Below are 16,851 nucleotides of genomic sequence, written 5' to 3'. Positions count from 1 at the left end.
TGTTTCTGTTGCTGGCAGTTCTACGGTGGTGTTGGGATTCATAAAGCTGGTCTCCGCCGCCTATCTCGCCTAATCGGACACTTGGCCTCCGCTGCCTCTTTGACCCTACAGTTTCAGATGATGTTAGTGCCCCTCCTCCACCTCCGCTGCTACCGCCGCCGCCACCGTTGTTTGGATTGGTCTCAGGTGGGCGTATCTCTGCCATTTCAAGATGGGAGTTTGAAAGACTCCTATTAAAAAAAACTTAAAAACCAAAACTTTTCTTAATCTCTAGGGTTTGCTTTTGTTTATGTATTTCTTTTTTGTGCTTGATTAAGAGAGAGGAGGGGGGGTGCAGACAGGAGAGTGAACTGTAGAGTGGAGAGTGAGTGAGAGTCTGTGAAATGGGTTTGCTGGGTGTTTGACGCGTGTCTTGATATAGATTGGTGGGGTTCCAGGAAGGAGCCACGTTGACGAGGAAATGGTAATTAGTGAATGTAAAACACGTGGTGTTTTTTCATTGTTTTCATCTAATCATCATGGAATTATTCAACTATTCGCATGTGAAACACGAGGTAATTTTACTCTGTTTTTTAATAAAAATATTAAATCCATTATAGAAATAATTTATAAATTTTATATAACAACGATTCTCGTATTCTTAATAGTTGCGGATAAGACCAAAATTATTTTGAAAGTAAAAAAATATATATTTTAAATTTTTTGATATTGTAGATTAAATATAAAAAAATTAACTTGATTTTGTGTTTCTTGAAATTGTATTTTATTTAATAATACAAAAACAAATATATATTAAAAAAATCAAGTATCAACCCAAAGATTTAAATATTTTTTTTGAACAAAAATTCATTATGGTCTTAAGTTAAAATTTAAAATAAAATATTCAAACTAAGTCATAATATTAATATTTTGTGTATGGTTGCAAAAACAATATTGATAAATGTAATAGAATTAAATAAAAAATATATTAAAGATTTTAAAAAACATAAATTTTATGTTAATAAAATATTCATAAGTTTTTTTTCATAGTAGGTATATTATTAAAAAAATAAAGTTAAAATCCACATAAAAACCTATAGTGTTATCTGTGAAAGGTGACAAAATTGAATAATATTTTTTTATAGTTTATTTAAATCTAAATTCATAAAAAAAAATCAATTTTATTGTTTAAAATAAACAAGAGAATTAAAATTGAAATAAAAAAAGATTTTTTTTCTAGAGAAAATGAGAGAACAAGTCACTATCAATTATCAAATGTAAAATACTAATAATAAAAAAAAAAATAGTTTCAACTGTGATGCTAGAAGTGATTTCAATGAAAGTAAGTTTTAAAATTAAAAAAATTATTAAGTAATAAGTTAAAAGAAATGGATGATTTATTATTTACTCATATCTAATATATTATGCATTATGATAATAATCTATGGTGTATTTTGTTTTTTTAACTTTTTTATTTTTGTTCATGTTTTCCTTTTGTTCCAACTTTCCCCTTTTTTTTTTGTTTTTTTTCAAAATTACTTTTCTTTCTTTTCCGCAACTTTTCCTCTTTTTTTTGTTTAGTTTTTTTTTTAAAAATTATCTTTGTTGATTTTATTTTTTTAATATTGATTTGGTTAAAAATTTAACTTTGTAATTTTTTCTTTTAAAATACTGTGGATTGCTACGGTATTTTTTCACATGATTTTTCTATTTTATTTTTTTATTTTTTAAAATTATTTTTGTTGATTTTATTTTTTTAATATTGGGCTAATTAAGAATTTAGTTTTGAATTTTTTTTTAAATATTATTGATTGCTACAATGTTTCTTCACATGTTTTTTTTTTGTTTTGTTTTTTGATGATTTCTTTGAAATTATTTTTTTATTTTATTTTTTAATATTGAGCTGGTTAAAAATTACAATTACAATATGTAAGAAAGACATTGTAACTTCCCTCACAAATTACTGTGAATTGCCATAGTATTTTTTTCCACATGGTTTTTTTTTTTAGTTTCTTTTGTGTTTTTTTTGTAATATTTTTTTAAAATTATCTTTGTCAATTTTGTTTTTGTAATATTATGCCGGTTAGAATTTAACTTTGTAATAAAGTTTAATTATCTAAAAAAAGTATTGTAGTTTTTCTCACAAAATACTGTGGATTGTTAGATTGTCTCTCAACATGGTTGTTTTCTGATTATTTTTTAAATTATCTTTGTCAATTTTATTTTTTTAATATTGAGCTAATTAAGAATTACAATTACAAGTCATTATAAATAAGGCTAAATCATGTGGGGGAGCAATGTAGCTTTCATCACAAAACACTGTGAATTGTTATAGTGTTTCTAACATGGTTTTTTTTCCTCTTTTTTACTGTGAATTGTTACAGTGTTTCTAACATGGTTTTTTTTTCTCTTTTTACTAGCTGGTTGAGAATTTTTCTTCATAGCTTTTTTTATTAAAAACACTGTGAATTGTTACAATGTTTTCCCATATATTTTTTCCAAAATTATTTTTGGCGATTTTATTGGAAACAGCACTGTAGTTTTCCTTACAAAATATTATCAATTGCTACAATGTTTTTTATCATAAGTTTTTTTTCCAAAATTATATTTGTTGAGTTTTTTTAATATTAAGTTGGTAAAAAATTTAATTTTATAATTTTTTTTATTAACAAAAAAGCTAAATTATATGACAAAAGTATTGTATCTTTCTTCACAAAATACTGTGAATTGCTATAAATCATTTTGTTTAGTCTCTCAGTTTTTTTTAACACCAATACAATTTTAATCATTTTGTTTAGTCTCTAAGTTTTTTTTATCACCAATACAATTTTGTTTTTTCTATTATAAAATATTGATTTTATTATATCTTTAATTTTTATTATTTATTTGATACTGATTTATAATTATAGTACTATAAAATATATTTATTTTATAAATATGGTCATGACATCTCGTAATAATCGAAAACCTATTCATAACATTGCCACACGTGACCTACATGCTTTTTTCTAGCTAGAAACTAGCCTAGAGGCCAAGGTATTTAGCTATTTTTATGAGCCTTTATTTGTTTTAGTTTTAATTTTAATTTATTTAATAAAATAATAAAAATTATTTTTAGTATATTATTTTTAATTTATGTTAGAAAAAGTTACATGAATAACAATAGCAGGTTTTGACAACAAATGTTTTTTTTTGGTTCTATAATTTTATTGGTATATTTTATAATTATATGATTAGTTAAAAAATAAATTTCAAAAACTTTTTCATGAAAATATGTGAGCAATATGTTTTTTTTTTGTTAATATATTTGCGTCAAAAATATAAAAAGCTTAGTTTTTCTTTTCTAAACATAAATTTCAAAAACTTTTTCATGAAAATACATGTTTTTTTTTGTTAATATATTTGCGTCGAAAATATAAAAAGCTTAGTTTTTCTTTTCCAAAAATTTGCTTTTACAGTTCTAATAAACTGTCATTTAAAAAACAATAAATATCACTAGATAGGGTTATATATGTCTCGAAAAGTTATATTAAAAAAAAAATCATACTAGAATATTATTTTGTATCAATGAAATTTAAATTAGTGCTTTTAAAAAAAAAGAGGGATTATTTTGACATATAAATAAATAACAAAATCTGAGAGCTCACCAAGAGACATAGCTATATTAACCTCTGATTTAATTTTTAATTAGAATTTTTAATATTTATTGCATGCATATAATTTTAAATCAATTTTATTAAAAGCACATCTTGATGCACCAAAGCACGTTTCGAGCTCCTGCACATTTTTTTATGTTGCAAAATAAACTTCTGATACAACTCACGACGAGGTGCAAGACAGCTAAGTAGTAATCAACTATAACCATCTCATTCTTTTCATATCCAATTCGATGCTTCCATAAGAATTTCAAGACCTACCAAACAACCAAAGCCTATGGCTAAAATCACGACACTGGATCTCCTTACAACACGTTACATGGGACATGGGAATTCGAAGAAATTAAGAAAAGTGTGTTCTACTCTTTTGTCATGGCTACTCTATTGAAACATCAGGAATTTGCCAAGAATCCGCAAATATGCGACACTAGAATACATAAATGTCCTTTTGTTTTCCTTGTTTAGTGTCATCAAAACAACCAAGAGACATATACAAGAGGCAAAGCGAAAATGGTCCAATCCAATTACAACAGAAAATGGCTTGACGAAGAAATGATTAAGGGATCAAAGGGAAAAATGATAGGGAGATGCTATTAGTCAAAAGAACAATGAAGCTACGCGTAAAATTAAAATTCTGAAAAAAATGATTTTCACCTGCATTTTGTGTTGCCTTCTGACTCGAACCAAAATTTTGTTGAACAGAGCAATTGAAGTACAGCAGCTAGTGAGTGGTTTATATTGGCCAGTCATTTAACAAATTCATCACCTATTTCGGTGCAACTGTAGCTATCTTTGATTCAATCTTTTGGCAGTGTGCAAAGGAGACCATGTCCAGGATGGTGCTCCAAAGGATACATGGTTGTGCCTTTAACGAAATTTTGATGATCTACAGCAGCCTTTCTGAGACCAGAGATAGCTGCAGACTTTCTTTTTGCTACCTTCTTTCTAATGGAGCATGCACGTAGTGGGTCTTCAGATCCTGCTCCAACCCTCCTACAACACATATAATGTGCAAGAAAGAAGTTATCAATTGATGAAGATGTCGCCACTTCAACAAAAGGAACACACTCAGAATATAGATCTCTATCATCAATGCACATGAATCAATGATGATTCAACATCCCTATAGTAATGAGAAGTCACATGTTAATCCTATGATGACAAGGCAAGCAGCTTTGCAAAGTTCCCTTGCAAAAAACCATGAGCTAATGCGTATCTTTCCTCAATCAAATAATTCCTTCTTTCTCAGGTTGAATAGTTTAATTTTAACACTGCCAACAGTACGACACCCTTTGCATGACAACCATTGACTTCAACAATTGTATGTGCGTGAATGACAGTAACAAGTTTTACTCATCCATTTGATGAAAATGGTTAAACTTCAAGGTTGTATGGTAACAAATTTTACTCGTCCATTAGATGAAAATGGTTGAACATCAAGATAACTAATAGTTGCTAAACTTTGCACACATCCCTGGCCACTGTTTTGTAACAGCATGATTCAAGTCATGTTTCTGGCAATTTAATAACAACTGATGAAACACAACTAAATGAGCAACAATGGTACCTCAACAATTTCTCTGATGCAATTCTAGCAGCTGTAATTGTTCTCTGGCTTGGTACCGAATGGACAACACGGCTGGGATCAGCTCGCATAGGGGAATGGATTTTGATAAGCTTAACAAACCACAAACAAAAGGTATCAGACTACTAAAGAAATCCACCAACAACAAATTACAGGATTTCACTTGTTAAAACATCTAATGAATCAAGTTTGGAAGCCTAGAATTTAATCATATTCGAAGCCCAACAGAAAGTTATTAGTTAAAAAGGAAAAAAGTAAGGAACTGTACTCGAATCAAACCATCCATATGGAATGCCATGGGACATCAAATGGTGACTTTATGTCCTTGAGGTTGCAATATTAGGATAATTAAAAGATTTTGACCTTAAAAAAAGAAAGAAAAAAGAAAAGAAAAAAGAAATTTAGAGTTCATGAGAACTTACACCCAAGCACTCCATCATCTGGTAGTAAGCTCTTCCATGGAGAGGAGTGTGACCTTGCCTGGATTCTGAGAAATATCTTGTCCTGAAATAACAGAAGGTTACATGGTCAGGTTCCATAATAAAATTGTGGGAAGAACTCTTTGCAAGATATAAGCATTGAAACATTTTTATACCATTCTTTGTATCCTGGATCCACAGTGAAACCATACATATCAACTGACTCACAGAGAGAGAGAGCAAATTCAAGAGCCTTGAGTCCAGTTCCTTTAGCTGCTGATCCAAAAGATGCACCTAGCATGAGATATACAGGATTGTTTATCGGAACTTCCTACATATGACAAAAGGAAAAGTCAAGCCAGCAAGAAAAGCAGAAGAGAAAGGTCCTTCTAATTTTCATTAGACAGTCTCTTAAAACAGTAAACAGGTATATTTATATAACTCTACTCACTGGACAGTTTCCTGACATTTATAAAATTCTACACAAAATAACTTGCAAGAATGATAATTAAAGGACAGATAATCCAAGTATAAAGCTCGAACAGAGCATAAAACCAAATCTTGGAGTAGTTCCATAAAGTAAAATCAGTTCCAGTACACGTTACAAGGTGTTGCATGCAAAATCTTCATGAAAAAGGTTAGCTAAAGTCATAAGGTCGGAAAGAAATTGCAGTGGCATCAATTTTGTTCATTTGATACAAGCTTAATGATTTTGCACTCAAAACAAGATGAAGGCTAACTAGATTGCCATTCAGATTGTTTTTGTAAAGCATAGATTCCAAAGATTTGCATGCATTCTTTTGCAAGCCATAAACTGAAATTCATCAACAAATTTTAACTTTCTGTGTAAGGTCAAATTTCCAAAATAAAAGGAAGAGACTATATTGGCTTCCATAAGAACAAGTTTTGGTGAAAGATAAAACTTGGAGAAAGAAACTGTAGGTAAAAGAGAAGAGAGAATACAAACCCGAATCATCTTGTTCATAATGTCATGTATTGTTGTTTTAATCATCAAGACCTCCTTTCTTGTTTCTGTAGGATTTCATAATATCAGTATTTTAGCAATACATGAAAGGCATGGTAACAAGTACACTAGTGCACATACCATCTAACTCTACAACTTTATCAAGGGCTTTAGCAGATCCCCTGTTAAGAAGACGAAATGAACTTTTCTTGCCCACGTACTTTGTATAATTCTGAAATAACAAAATAACAAAAAAAAAAAAAACATGTCAACAAGATTTAAAAGGTGGGAAAAGCAACTAGATTGCTGACGCAAAAAAAAAAGGAGAAGAAGAGGAACCTCACCTTGATTGGGGCACCATTTTCTCTAATGACAACATCATAATCATCAATTTCCTTTCCAAACTTTGTTTTTAAAAGATCTCCAGAATTACCAATGACAGCACATCGATCAAACTGCCTTGGAACATATGGTGGTGTCTCAGGGAGTACCAGTGATAGTTTCTCCAAGCATAAAGTTTTGTTCTTGCATTGGTTACTGTGTTGCATAAATGAGGCACATCAGACTACAACTTACTGTCAATAGTCCTAGAGGCTCACAATAACCCACTTAAACATCAAAACTGAACAGCTAAACCCATTTCCTGAGAATGACTTTGCCAATTTAATGAATGAAAATAAGTCTTGCTGGGAACTACCAGAAACTTTTTAAAAAGTAATATAAATACAAAACCACTGACATCTTAACAAGAGATAAACTTTAAATTTCCTTTCCAAGAAAACCTCAAATACTTCCATCACTTCTATCACAACTAATCATTCATCTTAATGAGTGTAACTGCTTTGAGCACCACTAGCATTTCTTCTATGATTTATCTCCTGATTGGAGGACACATCCTAAATTCTATCAACTTCATGTAGAAGATTAATTCAAGTCATTACTTTCCCCTTCCTATTGTTCCCCTGTAATTTACCCAAAAATAAAAAAAATAAAAACCTGGCAAATTAAAAGCACATACAGAAGTACTCCTTTATTGATCCTACGCCAAGCATAGTCCTCCCATCCATTAGGTAAAGCATCAATGAACTCACTCGTGAGTATTGTAGTACTATTCCGCACCTGAAAATCAACTCACTATATAATATATCAATTGTACTTCACGTCAAAAATAAACCAAACAACACACATCATCTCAGAAACATAGTCGGAATGCCAGGTTATCAAAGCTTAATACTAAACACACACACATATGAAGCAACTCTCACCTGTTCCCATGTTGCCACAGCTTCACATAGATTAAATTCGAATGATAATCCTTCAAGTTCTCCCGTCTTAGGATCTTTCTGTTTGTAAATAAAGCATCAAACAAAATCAAACACACATCAAGATCACACACCCACATTTACATCGGCAGTCATCATCAACTAATAAGAACTGGAATGGCACCCTCAAAATGTTAAAAATAAAAATAAATTTCCATCTCATTCCACTAAGAACATAAACTTTGCCCCGAAAATTACTTGCAAGTACACAATCCATTAAGTATATTTTCACTTTCAAGTACACCCTAACACTAATACCTAATAACATCAGCAGCCAATTCTAAAATACTCAAAAAGTTAAAAAAGAAAAAACAAACAAAAGAAAGAAAGAAATGATACCCATTTGGGGACGGTGTCACTAGGAAAATTTATAGTAACTTTACAGTAATCACTTCCAGTAGTCACAGCTTGTAAGCCTAATCCATTTACACTCTGCAGAAATTAGCAAATCACGGGGAAAAAAATTCAAAAGTTAGAAACACCACCAAATCTATACATTATACTTCAATTCTAAGACTAAATTAAATTGCAAGAAAAAAAAATTACCACGCACTTCTTGAAACCGTTTTGTAGAGACTGCAATGCTTCCAAATCTTGATTCGATAGTGAATTGCTCACATCTGATAATTATCGTACAAAATCAAAATACATAAAATTAAGAAAGTTGTAAATGTACGTAGTAGATAGGAAATTATGTATGAAAACAACGTACGTAGATCGGAGACGCCGGTGATGTAGATGAGAAGAGCAGAGAGACCAGAAGCTAAAGCTAGGAAGAAGCCCAACTGCAATAACCTCATATTTTTTTCTTTTTACTTTGAAATAATTAAATTTGAATTAAAAAAAATAAAGAAGGGGACGGGGAAGCCAAAAGAGAAAGCAAAATGAAGGAGGAATCGATCTCGCTATTTCTTCTACTCCAGAGCTCCACGCTCTAAAATAATGGATGTATTTGTTCCACAACTAGCGCACTATTTTTAATTAGGTCCCTTAACAAAAAACTATTCTTAATTGGATCCCACACATTTAGCTTTATTTATATAGTGATTAATGCTTTGGAGTTTGGAATGAGCTGGTGTTTTATATCTACATTTGTTTTTTAGTTTTTTAAATATCATTGAATGAGCTGGTGTTTTATATCTACATTTGTTTTTTAAATTTTATTTTTAAATATCATTAATAATTATTTATTTATTTATTAGTGCATATAATTTTCATTTTATTTAATTATATATACGTATAATTTTTTATATTTAAACTTAGCTTTTTAAAATTAAAAAAACCTGCATATATAATTTTTTTATAAAAAATAAAAATATTTAACAAGCAACACACAGTCATATTACCAGTGGTTTCTCCTCGTCGTGCAATGCATCGGAATTGTGGTTTTGGAAAATGGCTTTTTTTTTTGGGGTAAAATTAATTGTATTCTATTCAATACAATTAAAGCCCAATCAATCGATCTAGCATGGTGGGTAATCTCCAGAAGCCCAAATATTAGCTCCAATCCTAGACTAATCCAAGCAGCTTCCAAGAGCCCAAAAAGCTAATTTCAGTGTCAGCCAGTTCGAGGCCACCTATTCAATACAATTAAAGCCCAATCAATCAATCTAGCATGGTGGGTAATCTACAGAAGCCCAAATATTAGCTCCAATCCCAGACTAATCCAAGCAGCTTCCAAGAGCCCGAAAAGCTAATTTCATTGTCAGCCAGTTCGAGGCCATAGCCCAAATTTTTAGCGAGAAGTCCACTTTGGGGTCAAGTTATCCAGGGGACAGTCTCAAACTGCTGCAAATTTGTACGCAGATGTTTGTTCTCCAAGAAGCATGGCTTACAAATAACTTGTCAATTTGTCAATTGTGTATAATACATGCTATATCTTCTTGGATTGGAACAGTTTATGGTCATGAAAAAACACACCATGATCTATATATATATAGCTTGTGTTTATAGCAGACAGCAATTCAGGTTTTGGTCCCAGGATTTCCTGTATAGTGGATCTTGTTCAGCTGGCTTGGCAAGTGGGGTGCTGGTATTTTCTTGTTGGGCTGCTTGCCTGGGGCTCCAAAATCAGTATCTGCTTCCTTCCTCGTATAAAAGGGTGATAAACCGAACAAAAAACTGATCCTGTTTTTGTAATCGAAACAAGAATGGCAGTCAGCGTAAAAATCCGCAGTATCAATGTCTTCCTGCCCTTTGAAATTCGGAAATTGCAGTGCATGAACACCGGCTTGTGCCTGGAAAAGTCAGCAAGTTGGACAACGGGGTGTCTTAATGCTATCTGGTCGGAACCAGACGACAAACACAATGAAGACCAGTTGATTAATTAGAATGATATTAAGCCTAATATAGGAGATTTTTTTGAAAATTTATGATTTGATACGTCATGGATTTATTATTAAAATCCATATCAATTCAAATATCTAAAATATTAATCCATATTAAAATATAATTAAACTGAAAATTAGTTTTTGGATAACACCCATAATTATAAGAACGTTACAATCACAAATTATTTATCCATATTATATTTCATCGCATTAGTTTCATGCAGTACAATTTTTGGATGCTACAGTGAAACTAAAATATTCGCAATTAAATTATTGAAAAATAATTATTTTTCTTCAATTATGAAAATAGTATAATTGTATTAGTGAAACATTCACGAGGTACCAGCTACTATTATACAATTATTCTCGAAGTTTACCCTAGTGTTCAAAGTTATGGTTAATTATTTATTAATTTTGGATAATTTTGAGAAGCATATATATCACAACATTTAGTCCAAAACACATGGCAAGTGGGATCGAGTCCTCTGATCTGTTTTTTGGGACAGCCCATTTCTTGGCTACAAGGAGTTGAGGACACTACCAAACAAAATCAATGTCACCTTTTATCTCCTTCACTTTCTTGCTACACAAAAGAGACAAGGCAATGGGTCTTGCCATTCAGGCTTGCTCCTCCATTGCCAAGCGGATCATGGTGGGACCCTGACCCCATTGGCTGCACCGTCCCAGCTATCCTTTCCTTCAGTGGTCCACCCCGAACGGACGTTGATGTCACTGTTTGGCTGATATACATTGGTAAAGAAGACCGCATTCCCCCTTCTTATCTTTTAGCTTAAAGAACAAATATTGAAAGATTTTTGATGAATACACTTGCTAGTCATTTAGCTGCGTCTTTCTTGTTGGCTAGTGTGATCTTGGCTGAAACACCCGGAAACATGATACCAGACTTGTTTTCTGTCGTTTCTGTGATTCTTCCGGGAAGGATGTATGCTATGAACTTCCTAAAACTTATCTTTATAAGATGGTGGCTAGGGTGATAATAAGTTTTTTTTTCCTTTTTGTTATCATCCCAAATTTAAATGCAATTAAAAAAAGAAAATTTTCATCACCCATTAATCCTTCAAGTATCTCAGGCGGAGCTGATCCTATCGGACGGGAGGAGGTCACGATTTTTCTAAGCTCATATCAATCCATGTATTTTTAAGAATATCTCAAATATACCGTTAGGGTTGTGTTTTATACGAGAATAAAAGTTTTAAAAAGAAATATTAAGAGAGTAAGATTTATTAATGGTGAAGTGCTAAAAGGTGTAAAGTATCTTTAAGAGTTCAAGTGTTAAATATGTTTGGTAGAAGTGAAAAAATTACTAGGATTATTAGTGAATCCCATATCAAATTATATGAAATTTGATTTATGCAATTGAAGATATTAATTAGAAAAAAAAATAGTTATGGGTTCAAAGTAAGAGGTGGAAGAAAAATAATAAAGATAAATGTAAAATTAAAATAATAATAATAATAATAATAATAATAATAATAAATTTCAAAAATTTTCACCCTTAAAAAATATTGTACCACTGTTAACATTTAAATAAAATGGGGTTAAATGATAGCTGATATAGAAAAATCATAAGGACAATTTTCACTCCTTTATTTTTATGCCAGACATATCTTAAATATTATATCTTGAAAGATAGTAGAATTTATATAGAAAGAAACAAAAATCAAGAAAACACAGAGAATAGAAAAAAAAAAGAACAAACATTATTTTTATTATACAGAGAAGTAGAAGATGAATTCTAGCACTGTTTTTATTATTCATTGATTAATTATTCTTCTTACTAATCCTCAATTTACATATACTATATTAGAAAGATAATACATGGGATCTAATCTTTCTTTTGGCACTAAAATAAAGCTAACAAACTCTCTTAACTAACAAACAATACTAATAGCATTCTAACAATATCAATCTCTAATCTTCTGACACTTGGTAAAAGTAAAGCTATTGATATCTTTACAAGCCCCCTCAATCACAAGTTTGGAGGAGCCAAGCATGAGATTGAAACAATGATACTGAAACAAAGAAATGAAAAGACCTTTGGTGAAGATATTAGCAAACTAATCAGTAAAAGAAACATGTTGGACCAGTAAATCACCCTTAATAATCCATTCCCTAATAAAATGATAATCGATCTGAGGATGTTTCATCCTGGAATGGAACAATGGTTTAGAAGTAAGAGAGATAACAGAGATATTTTGAAAAGCTAACAAGAATCGTCATAGAGATAAACAAAGAAGTGAATAGAATTAGAGGGAGATATTGCACTGCAGAGAAAGAAAAAAACATTTATCTATATATTCTCTTATTAGAGTTAAACAATCTGAAGTTAAAAAGTAGTTGTGATTTTTAGAGTGCAAGAAATAGAAAAGAAGAGAATCAAAGATTGAGAAAGAAAAATCTTGCAGAAAGTTGAAGATTTGAAGAAAATTTTTTCAATTTGATAATATATCAAACAAATAATAAACATATCTATTATCATGAAAGAATTGTTTGGATAATGAGAAAATAATGCTAGAAACAGAGATTAGTAAGATATTAGAACCATTTCATATGCACGTTTTTCTTCTACAACAACTTCATCAAGAGAAAGGCCAGCAGCAGCTGCAACTCCAACAACCTTATGAACAAGAATAGTCCTTGTTAACCCTCTTCGTCCAGCTATGTCTCGGGGTGGAGGTAAGCACAATCATCTCTAACAATTACAGTCTCTATTTTATAATCTTCAGATTTTACTTGCTCAGTCACACCAAAATTTAGACAATCGCCCGTATAATTCTTGACAATCAGCAGATATCCCATCAAATCAGTTACAGCTCTGATACCATGAAAGATAATAGAATTTATACAGAAAAGGATCATATATAAAGAAAAGATAGAAAATAAAAAGAAAGAAGAACAAAGATCGATTCTCTTACACATAGAAGTAAAAGACGAATTCTAAAACTGTTTTTATTATTCATTAATTAATTGTTCTCCTTACTAATCCTCAATTTATATATGTTATATTGGAAAGATAATACATGATATCTAGTCTTTCTTTTGGCACTGAAACAACGCTAACAAACTCTCTTAACTAACAAACAATACTAACATCATTCTAATAATACCAATTTCTAATCTTCTAACACTTGGTAGAAATAGAGCTGCTGATATCTTTACATATATATTTGTTTTTTATTTTAAAATTTTTTTTAACAAATATTTAATTTTTTACTTTAAATTAATATTTTTTGAAATATTAATTCAATTATTATATTCTTTTTCCTTAAATATGTAAATTTTATGTCCTAAGTTTATTATTTAATTGTTATAATCTTAACAAAAAGTTACAAAATTAACAAAGCTATTTAGTTAGTAAGTTTATATTTACACTAAATCATTTAGTGTATAAATATGTACCAACAATTCTTACAATTCTAAACAATATTAAAGTAGATAATGAAGTTTTACACTATACATACATAATTAATATGTAATCATTATTCGGTCATAAGTTTCTAAAAATTATTATTTGTATTATAAATATTATTATTTTTATTATAATTAAAAACATTAATAAAAAATAGTATTATTTGCATTATAATTATAATTATTTGTATTATAATTAATATTATTAAAAAAATAATTAATAAATTTGAAAAAAAATAAAAATATTATCATCATTAATTAAATTAAAAAAATATTATTATTACTAAAAAAAACCATTATTTTTTAAAATATTAAAAAATATAAAAATTTAGACAGACAAGTTAAATAATATTATTAATATTATTAATATTAATATTGAATATGATATTACAGTTAGACTCCACATTTTTAGGTTTGGTGTTGTAACAGATCTAACACTTTTAAGTTTTATTCTTTTTAATATTTTTTATAAAAATAAAATGTTGACCTGTAGCATATTGTATACCACTTAATTAGTTATGAACTATAAGAATTTAAATTTTTTTTTGTTCATGAAGAAAAAAAATTGGAGCTACTTTCCTTTTTTACATTTTTAATTTAATTACTTAACTATATTTATTTTCAATTAATCCCTTACGAGTTATTAACATCTACAATGATTTGCGAGTGGTTTTTTTTCCTCTCCCGTTGATGAAAAGAAAAAAATGGAGCTCATTTTTGTTTTGTTATATTTTCATTTGGATTGCTGAATTTTATTAATTTTTAATTATATCCTTACGAGTTATGTTAACAAAATTTTATTGGTATCAAGTGTCAACTTGATTTACATGTCATTGCTATTCTTATTTGTAATTAGAAGTTTTACACAAAAAAATGATGTTCTCAATTATTGCTCTTTTTTTTTTTTTGAAATCTTACCCGTAAGTAACGTAATAATAAAAAATAATGTAATCAATTACTGCTCTTTTAGATGGATATCCCTAACTAGTTGTTTATTAAAGTGGTGTTGCTTTTGCCTGTACTCTTTACCGATTAGTGCCATCATTTCGTTGCCATGTTTAATTGATCAAGGGAACAAATTGAGGTTTTCGACCTCAATTCGAAGGCCGTCAATCCTATTTCGGTTAGTGTTTCGATTTTTTAACTGAATTATATATTTATATTTTAAAATGTTTTAGCATCTTGTTTAGGGTTGTATTATTTATATATATTTTAAAATATTAATTTAACAAATATAATTTAAATTTAAATTTAAATTTAAAAATTAACTTAAAATTATATATTTTAAATTTCAAACACGAGTAAAAAAAACAATAGTTGAACCAATAAAATCTAATTCGACGGGTTCAAAGATAACTTTGATAAGTAGCAAATATTGTTTGACTCTAAAATCAAGAGAATAATTTAAAAAAAAATAAAACAATAAAATATTAGGTTATCCCAAATTAATTTAGATTAGCTTTTTAAATTCATGACCCGGATCATACTACCACAGAACTCTAGATCAACTTTTTAAATTCATGATTCAGATCATGAGATTATAATAACTCTTCTATATACGCCAACAGCAACGTATGTGAACAGTACCGTATGGATGAATAGTGTCGTATGGATGAATAGTGTCGAATAAATTATAAAATTTAATTACCAATAAACTCATTGTTAAATAAAAAAATTGTAAAAAATAATTTAAAAAAATACAATAAAATAATATTTTTGAACAAAATTATAAAAATATCACTGTCAGTCTTGTAAGGTATTTTTAAATTTTGATTACTCTAAAATTTTAACTTGATATATAACATCATCTAAAAAAACTACTTATAAAATTTTAACCTAATTTAACAGTCGGGTTAAAAGATATAATTAATATAATAAAATTAGATAATATTAAAAAAAATATTATTTAACTGGAACAAAACTGGAATATTCTAGTCAGAATTGAGATGGAATTTTAGAAATGGACTGAGATTCTTAGCAAGATAAAATCTATCTTATTTTATTTTATTTTTTAAATTTTTTAAATTGAAATAAGATAGACCAATCATTTCATAGAATAAAACAGAATCCACAACTTTACTTGAATCAAAATAAATAATTATATTTGAACCTTTTGAATCATTGTTAATGTTGAATTTAGATGTAACCAAGGGTTTGGTCTAACGATAAATGTGGTTATTGGCTATTATCGGAATCTATAAAGTAGAGATATCGATTATGTGCGTTTTTCAATTCGGGGAGTTTTTCCATCTCTCGAAATTGAGAATATTATGTATTGTCTTAATCATTTTAGCTTTGGCCAAAAAGTGAGCTCTGCAAAAACCACAATGTTATTTTCAAAGAATGTTTCTGATGCTTCGGCTCATTCTATAAGCTATAGATGTGGGTTTTGGGAGGATTAGTGACCTGGTAAAATATACTGGGGCATCTCTTCTTCATCACGCATTATCAAGTAAACTTATGGGTATTTAACAAACCAGGTCCAGCAACTTCTCTCGGGATGGAAAACAAACAATTTATTTCTAGCAGGGATGATCGCTCTATGCCGTTCAGTTTAGATGACTATTCCTTTATACCTATGCAACCTACCATGCTTTTAAAGTCAGTTTGCTGGGTAGTTCTGATCAGAAGAAGAAAATTCACTTAATCAAATGGGAGTTTTATCAGCCGAAGACTAATGGAGGTCTAGGTATCCGCAATATGCATACTGTGAATGAAGCTTTTATAAAGAAGCTGGGTTGGGGACTTGTCAATGATTACAGAAGTTTATGGTTTTCTATCCTTCAAGTAGCAGCGGTGTGAGAAAATTTTAAATGAGAAGATAAATTATAAATATTTGATATTATATATTATATAAATATGTATTATATATAGAAAAATTAATTTGAAATATATGTATTAACTCATGTCAAGTAAAATTAATTTAAAAATATTTTTAAAATAAAAAACTTACATTATAATTATTTTTTTGAGTTTTTATATTTTAAAATTGCTTAATAATGATTTTATTATTAATTTCATTAAAAATATTCTTTCTCAATATATATAATGAAACTTGCATTCATCTATTTTTAAATCTTTTAGGGACTAGTAAAATTATTGGCAACAATTGTTTATTAATTTATTTTACACAAGTGGGTTAAATATAAATATTAATATATTTTTTT

General features: G+C 29.2%; 2 protein-coding genes across 2 annotated transcripts in view; both read right to left on the bottom strand.

Moving 5' to 3' along the window:
* The window catches only part of LOC105109201 (uncharacterized), a 1,192-nt gene extending 987 nt beyond the window's left edge, over window positions 1-205 (bottom strand). Inside the window, exon 1 of the mRNA XM_011003820.1 lies at window positions 17-205. Coding sequence (XP_011002122.1) covers window positions 17-205 — 189 coding nt within the window. The remainder of the gene's footprint in view (window positions 1-16) is intronic.
* Window positions 206-4,034: 3,829 nt separating this feature from the next.
* Window positions 4,035-8,870, bottom strand: LOC105109186 (Glycosyltransferase family 29 (sialyltransferase) family protein). Its single transcript, XM_011003806.1, has 12 exons — window positions 8,638-8,870; window positions 8,472-8,545; window positions 8,265-8,357; window positions 7,869-7,946; window positions 7,622-7,722; window positions 6,948-7,140; window positions 6,745-6,835; window positions 6,607-6,671; window positions 5,816-5,970; window positions 5,643-5,724; window positions 5,203-5,312; window positions 4,035-4,628 (listed from the first exon to the last, which is right to left on the bottom strand). Exons 1-12 carry the CDS (start codon window positions 8,723-8,725, stop codon window positions 4,433-4,435), a joined length of 1,326 nt encoding a protein of 441 aa, XP_011002108.1. The 5' UTR covers window positions 8,726-8,870; the 3' UTR covers window positions 4,035-4,432.
* Window positions 8,871-16,851: the final 7,981 nt, after the last annotated feature.

This window comes from Populus euphratica, unplaced genomic scaffold (assembly GCF_000495115.2).
Source record: "Populus euphratica unplaced genomic scaffold, PopEup_1.0 scaffold341.1, whole genome shotgun sequence".
NCBI classification, from domain to species: domain Eukaryota; kingdom Viridiplantae; phylum Streptophyta; class Magnoliopsida; order Malpighiales; family Salicaceae; genus Populus; species Populus euphratica.
This window is presented reverse-complemented; position numbering and strand designations above follow the sequence as displayed.

Excerpts from the sequence above, each read along its gene's own strand:
- LOC105109186 (XM_011003806.1), bottom strand. The coding sequence starts at position 8,725 with ATGAGGTTATTGCAGTTGGGCTTCTTCCTAGCTTTAGCTTCTGGTCTC. Across the intron at positions 7,141-7,621 it reads ATCAATAAAGGAGTACTTCT|TAACCAATGCAAGAACAAAA; the intron begins GTATGTGCTTTT and ends TATGCAACACAG. Across the intron at positions 6,672-6,744 it reads TAAAGTTGTAGAGTTAGATG|AAACAAGAAAGGAGGTCTTG; the intron begins GTATGTGCACTA and ends GAAATCCTACAG.